The sequence below is a fragment of the Phyllobates terribilis genome, unplaced genomic scaffold (genome assembly GCF_046119375.1).
Source record: "Phyllobates terribilis strain yellow unplaced genomic scaffold, ASM4611937v1 Scaffold_740__1_contigs__length_735296, whole genome shotgun sequence".
Lineage (NCBI taxonomy): Eukaryota > Metazoa > Chordata > Amphibia > Anura > Dendrobatidae > Phyllobates > Phyllobates terribilis.
Genome location: NW_027363500.1, coordinates 614,030 through 622,500, shown reverse-complemented (window position 1 = coordinate 622,500; position 8,471 = coordinate 614,030). Strand labels below are relative to the sequence as shown.

The following is an 8,471-nucleotide window of genomic DNA, read 5'->3' as shown; positions in this document are numbered from 1 at the left end:
CCCAATCTTTCGCACTGACTGACCTTCATTTCTTAAAGTAATGATGGCCACTCGTTTTTCTTTACTTAGCTGCTTTTTTCTTGCCATAATACAAATTCTAACAGTCTATTCAGTAGGACTATCAGCTGTGTATCCACCAGACTTCTGCACAACACAACTGATGGTCCCAACCCCTTTTATAAGGCAAGAAATCCCACTTATTAAACCTGACAGGGCACACCTGTGAAGTGAAAACCATTTCCGGTGACTACCTCTTGAAGCTCATCAAGAGAATGCCAAGAGTGTGCAAAGCAGTCATCAAAGCAAAAGGTGGCTACTTTGAAGAACCTAGAATATAAGACATATTTTCAGTTGTTTCACACTTTTTTGCTAAGCATATAATTCCACATGTGTTAATTCATAGTTTTGATGCCTTCAGTGTGAATGTACAATTTTCATAGTCATGAAAATACAGAAAAATCTTTAAATGAGAAGGGGTGTCCAAACTTTTGGTCTGTACTGTATATATATATACATACATACACACGCTGCATATATACGTATAGTGGAAAAGATAAAAGAAAACTTACAAATAAAAAACTAATTTTTTTTGCGAATATTACCAATTCCCGTGGTCTAATAACTGCTGCAGGAGCTCGATAGGTGGCTGTGCTCCATATTTTTCTAATGCCGGCATGTTCATATCATCCACAAATATGACGCATTTCTTCCCCATCTGAGGTCGTACACGCCTTTCCGTCTTTTGTCCAGTCTGTCCATGATGATATTCTAGAATAAGATGCAAACTATGTGTCGGAAGATTCAATAGGTTGACCACTACTGCGGTGTCTCATTTTCAGGTAGAAAACATCACATGACCGCTGCAGCCAAATCAGCGGCTATTGATTGGCTTCAGAATTGATGTTTCATTCGACCTAGAAGAACTAGTCTTCTAGCTCTCTTTTCTGGCTCAGAAAGAAAGTCACCACTGCAGGCGATCATCTGACACTGGTTGGCTTCATTGACATCTCCTGGTCGAAAAGGAAGTGAAGAGACCGATGGGGACACAGGCGGCAGCGTGGAGAAGCGACAGGGTATTTTTTTTGTTTTAAGACACACATGGGTCCATCAACCCATTTAAATGTATGTCTGACCATCTAATACACAGATCTTCAGGGTCTGCGAGAGAGACCTCTGTTGTTTGTGGGTCTCCTCTCTGGCTCATAGCAGAGGGTCCTAAGTGGCGTATCCCCCCCAATGACATCTATATATCGTAATGAAGCAACCTCTTTCATTTGTCAGAAGGCAGGGTGATAAAAAGAAGACAAACCTGAATCTGATTGGCACTGGTGTGAGCAGAAAAGTTGATGAAGAAGGGAAAGAATTTTTTTTTGTCCAGATTGTTCATCAGTTTGTCTTTGACGTAAATAGATTTCTCTGTCCCCGTCAGTCCCACAAATAAGAGTGGTCTGCTAAAAAAGGAAAGTAGTTTGTAGGACAACCATAAAATCAAACATTTTACAGTGTTGAGAATAAAACTACTAATTTAGGCCCGAATTCAGACGTCCGATAAACACCATCCATGTACGGACCAAGATCTCCGGACCCAAACTCGCCAGCCTCATGGATGTCTATGAGGCTGTCAATTTCAGGTCAGGGGTCCCGCGGCCCGTCCGTCCATCGTGATATGTGTTTCCCGTCCTTAAGTAACTAGCAAACTATTTTCATTTATACAAACTGTATTTAGTACAGACATAAAACAGACAGGTGTGAATGGCGGCCAGTTTTCTGTGTATAGACCAATAGGGTTTCCTAATTCGACTCCACTATCCGAATGGTTTTCCCATACAATAAGTAATTGTGATGGCAAAATGGATAATTGTCAACAAGGTTTCCTAATAAGAGTCATTTTGTTACTCTTACTTGGTGTTTTTGATGCACATATCCATGAGGAAGGTGTATCTGACAGTATCCATAGTTGGCACAATGATATCTTGGATTTTGGTGCTTTTGTCCCACGTGGCTGTGCCTTTAATAAACTCATTCCAGTGAACCCAGCGCCCTCGGCCTTTTAACTTCAAAGAAAAAAAAAGTAGTTACAACTTTGATAAACCATATTCGGACACATTTGATGTAAGGATAAGAGAGCACTGACACATTACATAAGTTTGACATTTAGGTCCTGTTCACACTGCGTTTATGCAGCATGTCTATTACTTTGCCAGAGGATCTGACGGAATCCACTTAGGTCATTGGACTCCATGTCTCCTTCTGAATTCAGTTTTTCGGGGATTCAATCAGAACCTCTGGCAGAGTCATAGATATACGGCATAAACACAGTGTGAACATGTCCTAAGAGACCTAAGATAATAACCCAAAGGCCAAAGTTATAAGTTGCTGAGCATTAGGCTTGATTTCCATGAAGAAATCCCTTTACCTCGTACATGTAGTCATAGACCAGGCCTTTATCGTCCAAAGGACATTCCCATTTCCCCACGGAGGACAGGAAAGGGCTCTGATCGATCTTTCCTGTGACAATTTCTTTGAAAAAAAACATCAAACTTCACTCGGCTGTCGGTGTCACAACAGCCGCCAATGGACCAAACCAGGGAGAAAGCAAAACTGGCCTAAAAGAGAAGAAAAGGGATACAATATACAGCGGGCGAAATAAGTATTGAACACGTCACCAATTTTCTAAGTAAATATATTTCTAAAGGTGCTATTGACATGCAATTCTCAGCAGACGTCAGGAACCTGCCTCTAACAATCGCGGATGACGTGGTCGAGCTTCAAAGGAGACCGTGATTTTTGCTATATGCAGCAATGGTGTAGCATTGCTGTATATAGCACAAGCGATCAGACGATCGCAGCTTTAAGTTCCCTAAGGGGGCTAATAAATACAGAGAAAAGTTACAAAAAATGTTTTAAAAAGTATGAAAAAAAACAAAAAAAAAACCCATAAAACTTGAAATGGGTTTTTTCCCCCAGTAAAAACAGAGAAAATACGTTTTACAAAAAATACACATATGTGGTATCGCCGCATTCAGAAAAGTCCAATCTATCAAAATATAAAAATAATTAACCCGATCAGTAAACGGCGTAACGAGAAAAAAAATCAAGAACGACAAAATTATGTTTTTCTGGTTGATGCAGTATCACAAAAAATGCTGTAAGAAGCGATAAAAATGTAATATCTATCGCAATATGGTATCAACAAAAACATTGTCTCGTACCACAAAAAATAAGCTCTCAAACAGCTCCATCGACTAAAAAATGAAAACGTCACGGGTCTCGGAAAATGGTGACACAACCCAAAAAAATGTTTTTTCCCAAACCTCTAATTTTTTTTTTTCACTACCAATCTAATAAAAAAACTGGACATGTTTGGTATCGGTGTAATCGTACTGAGGAGTGAATCATATTGCTAAGTAATTTTACCACACAATGTACACCGTAAAAACAATTCCCAAAAAATAATGTCAGAATTGTGATATTTTCACAATTTCTCTCCACTTGGAATTATTTCCCCGTTTTCCAGGAGCATAGGAAAGCACTGTCTATACCTGCAGATGGATCAGCCACACTGTGTATGGGATCGGCAGATCTTCCACTTACCAGGATCCAGATACGAATGTTCTTATTATTCGGATCCTCTCTCACCACATCAAAAATCAGCATCTCCAATAATGGTGTGAGTGATATTACCACATTGCCATTGCTGGTTGTCACCAGATCCTATGAGGAAAGACATTAGGACACTGAGGGTAAATCTAGACTACAAACTTGCGCAATGCTCCTACAATTGAGAGGACACATGGCGCCCACCTTGCACTGCTTTCGGAGGAATCGAAGGGAAGGTTGGACGAGCCACTTAAAGAGTTCCTCTAGAAGAGCGAGGTGGTCCTTAGTCTTCAGTGCATCGGGAAGGGTGCTGAGCCAGGACCTCACCAGGGGCGCCCAGCCCAGTTGTTGGGGTTCCAGATAAATCATACCGCAGCGGCTAACAGTGGCGGGCTGGAGAGAGAGATATACTAAGTAGGGTTGCCCTAAGACACAAGCCCATCCAGTTATCTAATTATCTCGCTGGGTGGATGAAAAACAGTCTACAAAGTCGTTTCCAAGTGTCCTGACGTTTCCATCATCCATAGATTACATAGACATCCATTTATTTGAGTAGAAGCTATGTAACATTACATTTTCCCTACATTCAGTGCTGGTGTCAGGAACTGGATCCTCACCATTTAGATGATTGTTGTAGTAGCACCAGAATGAAAGGGACTGACAATCCCTTTAATTATAGCGACTAAAGTGAATGTAGAGATGACTGTCAGTAGCGTAACTAGAGTCCGATGGGCCCCCATTGCAACATTTGGACCCCCTGCATGTTGGTCAGATGTATGGGCCCTTATAGTGTTCTAAATCCTATAAGGACATACGTGTTGCACCTCCTACCCCATTATGTAGTAATATCCCCCATATTGGGCTCCTTCCTGGTATATATGTCCCCTGTTCTGGCCCCATCCTGGTATATATATCCCCCATCCTAGTGTACATGTCCCTTATCCTGGGCCCCACCTTGATATATATATCCCCCATCCTGGTATATATGTCCCTTATCCTGGGCCCCACCTTGATACATATATCCCCCATCCTGGTATATTTTTCCCCCATTCTGGTATATATATCCCCCATCCTAGTATATATATCCCCCATCCTGGTATATATATCCCCCATCCTAGTATATATATTCCCCATCCTGGTATATATATATATCCCCATCCTAGTATATATATCCCCCATCCTGGTATATGTCCCCCATTCTGCCGTTGTACTTTAATGCATAGGAAAAAAATAAATGATTCTGCTCTCTTTTCCTCCGCTCCCCCGCTGTGCGCCATCCTCTTCTGAAGCCAGCATCTGACTTCAGAGTGCAAGCTTCGGGAGCATATGATGTCACTGTCATGCACCCTCAGTCACGTGCACGCCGACATCAGCTGCTGGCTTCTGATTGGCCGGCAGCGTGCATTGTCGTGCACAGACCCAACAGGTCTCTGCGCCTCAATACACTTCGTCTGAATGTGCGTTCGGGGGTGCACATGCAGTTGAAGTTTGCGCTGATGTCGGCGGGCCCCTCACCTGCACAGGCCCAGTCGCGACCTCTGCAACCGCGATCATTACACCCCTGATGACTGTGTATGTAGGACTTCCAAATCGGTGAATGGAAGAGTTGCTCGTGCTGCCAAACTCTCCTTTCACAGCGGCACAAGATGGGGCCTCATATTCGAGAAAAGTTAGGGTGGGTGCCAGAGGAGAGACCCTCATCTATCAGACAATTATGGCCATTTTGTGGATATGCTTTAAAAGATGAGAATACCTCTAAAAGTCAACCCTATAACTAAATCTGATTAGTTAGCATTAGATCCCCCGATGTACAAGTATATGGGAACTCCTCTCTTATAGGATGAGTGAAAACCTACCGACGCCTGGGAAAGGTCCATTGTTTCAAAAATCAGACTCATCTGAGGTGACATCTGAATGATCTCCCCACTCATCAAGCAACGCTAAAAATAACAGGACATATTTAAAACAATATTAAATGTTGAACAAATGAATAATAACTTAATCCACGGAGTCTGATCAGTAACCTCATAAAGGATCATTGTAAGCTTTAGTGGAGAAAGTACAATCATTATGTGCACAAATTAATATCTGAAAAAAGTGCAAAAATCTAGTAGCTGATTTATAATTGGAAGATGATCCTGCAATGAATATCTTTTAAAGCGTCTCTCTCCACATACAATACATAAGTCCTCTACTAAAGGCTTATTTCCATCTTCATGAATGGATATTGTCGGATAGTGTTAGGAAATACAAACAGTTTTTGCAATTTACTGCTAATTAAAGATATATAAAGATGCCATAAAATCTAATGTTTTCTATTCTCCATCATGGCTGTAGATATACATGGAGGATAACTTTTTGTATCACTTTTTGTTATGCTACATGGTGATGAAAACAGAAAAGGATATAAATAAAAAAAAAAAAGTTTTCACAAAGTAAAATAGAGAGTTACCTTTTTATTATCATCTAGGACGGTGTTCATACTTTCTATCCCTAGCGTATCAATAGGTCCATCAAAGATAACCCATTTTCTTTCCGGGGTCTCAGATAACGCAAACTCCCGGAAAGTATTAGCGACTATCCCATCGGTCCACTGCAAATGAAGAGAGGCATCAATAAAATTGCTCTTCCCATAAAATCCAGTACAATCCCACAATTGAACGGATTATTAAAGGGAATGCCTGGGATTATGATATTGATGATGCACATGTATTGACTACACGTGGCCCCTATTGAAGTGAACGTGGCGGCACCGGGAGAGACCGCAAGTAAGTGATTTGCATATACGCGGTCACATGCCAACTAGAAGTGCATGACCTCACTCAAAGCAAGTGTATTGAGTGAGGCCAGACACAGTCTATTCAGAATGTGGCTGGAAGTATGCAAATTTATGCTAATTTCTGGCATAAATAATACAATTTGTTGCTTCCATGTCTGATGGGGAAAATAAAACAGTTTCCAATTTTTGTGCAAACAGGGGGTAAGCAATAATAAAATGATTGCCCGGCAATGTATGGCTGGGATCTATGTCTCTGAAGGAACCCCATCTACCATGTCCATAAGCCATAAAAGGGGAGATTTTCCCATTTTCAGCAAAGATATTAGTATTATAAACAATAATTCCAATCATAGACGAACCTCATGTGACACTGGATCAAACTGCCCGAACAGCTGCCCCATGGTGATGGCTTTAGGGTTCACTGTCCGGTAAATCACTTTTTCTTCTTCGCACCCTCGCTCATTCATAAGAGACAGCGTATCAGCGAGGACGTGGAGGACCTTCGTTTTTCCAGAGAACGGCTCTCCAACCAACATAAAACTGCACGGGATAAACAAAACGCAGCATGGTCCATTGTATAAAATGGAAACCGCGAAGAATAAATCCCCCGTCCCATGGACTTCTGTAGTTCCAGCTTACCCGTGTCTGACAATCATCATCTCATACGTCTGGATCATGTCCTCCAGGAAGACCTTCTCGGGCTGGATGTTGTGTCCAGCACAGCTCTCCTGTGCGCATTCAAGGAAATCCTGAGCAAAAGGAAGGTAAAATATTCCATCAGTCTGTTTACAGTGGATCCAATTAGAGGTGGGAGAATACATTTTCAGGACCCAGATCAGTATTCTGTGGCCGCTGGACGGGACCCCTGAGAGCCGCCTCTTAGCTGCCGGCATCCCCGGCTCCTCTTCTGATTATATGGCCTGGTGTACATCATGCTGCAACCATAACTTCATGCCAGGCCGGCTAATCTGAAGAAGAGCCGGGGGGCAGGAAGAAATAAGGTGGCTCTCAGGGGTCTCATTCAGTGCCCACTACTGACCTGATGTCACACACAGTGTAGGAAAGACAAAGTGCGACACAAAGGGATGAGGGGAAGGGAGCCCCGACACTAGGGAAAGGGGGAAATGGAGACCTCCTAGGCTGATCTGCAATCACCCTGTCTCCCCTACCGACTCTATATTGGTTCCTCACCAATTGCCGTACAGGAACCTATCCCTGTATTTCCTTAGCGTTTGGCCCTGGATAGGGAAGGGGGGGGGGGTGAGCACTAGTCGATCCCCACTGACAACTAAAGACAGCAAGGGGAGACAGACACGGGGGAAGTAGCTTAGCTTGAGTCGACTTCAGAGAGATGGCACACACATCCTCTTAGCACCAGAGAGGAAGTAAGAACTGTACTTGCTCCAAGCCTTCACAAGGGGTCATGTGAATATCACTGGCACCTCTGTGTAGCAACCAGGAAGTATTTAAACACCCAGGCCTGATTGTCAATTAGAGCAGGAGGGAGGTAGCCGCTGGGTCCTACAGTGAGACCGCTAAGAAGATGTCTGTAATGCCAAACGAAGGGATCTCCTGCAACCAACTGCAGGGCGACTGTCACATCTGACGCACCCATGACACCTGGCCATTGGATCAGTCTCCTGCAAATTGATTCATTCATCTAAAAAAAAATGTCTCCATAATCTACAACTAAACTAGCGATAAATCACTCACAGATGTTTCAACCATTTTTTTTCTACATCAGATCATCTTGCATTGGAGGTATAAGTGAGCCCCCTTACCGCTGGTGCCCCTGTGCAGCTGCCCAGGTTGCACTAATGGGACCGGACGATGAGTGACAAGGTCATGTAACCCAATTCCAAAGCAGTGGATCAGGATCGGGTGATTTCAATGGGATTGGTCTACCATCTACTGTGTATGGGGGCCTCATGACAGATTATGTTGGGGGACATAAAAATCGGCCGGTTGGAATTTAATCACCCGATCCTTACTTTCTGACCGTGAAATTAGCAGCTGCCATAAGATTCTGGCAGCGACTCTGTCATAGAGAAAACAGGAGCGAGCATTCCTGAATATGGGGGAGCCGGGAAAG

General features: G+C 42.9%; 1 protein-coding gene across 1 annotated transcript; it reads right to left on the bottom strand.

Moving 5' to 3' along the window:
- Nucleotides 1–507: 507 nt before the first annotated feature.
- Nucleotides 508–7,200, bottom strand: LOC141238507 (dynein axonemal heavy chain 12-like). The gene is made up of 10 exons (XM_073668430.1): nt 7,019–7,200; nt 6,739–6,919; nt 6,053–6,193; nt 5,457–5,540; nt 3,805–3,993; nt 3,595–3,714; nt 2,417–2,606; nt 1,903–2,054; nt 1,310–1,451; nt 508–768 (listed from the first exon to the last, which is right to left on the bottom strand). Exons 1-7 carry the CDS (start codon nt 7,198–7,200, stop codon nt 2,445–2,447), a joined length of 1,059 nt encoding a protein of 352 aa, XP_073524531.1. The 3' UTR covers nt 508–768; nt 1,310–1,451; nt 1,903–2,054; nt 2,417–2,444.
- Nucleotides 7,201–8,471: the final 1,271 nt, after the last annotated feature.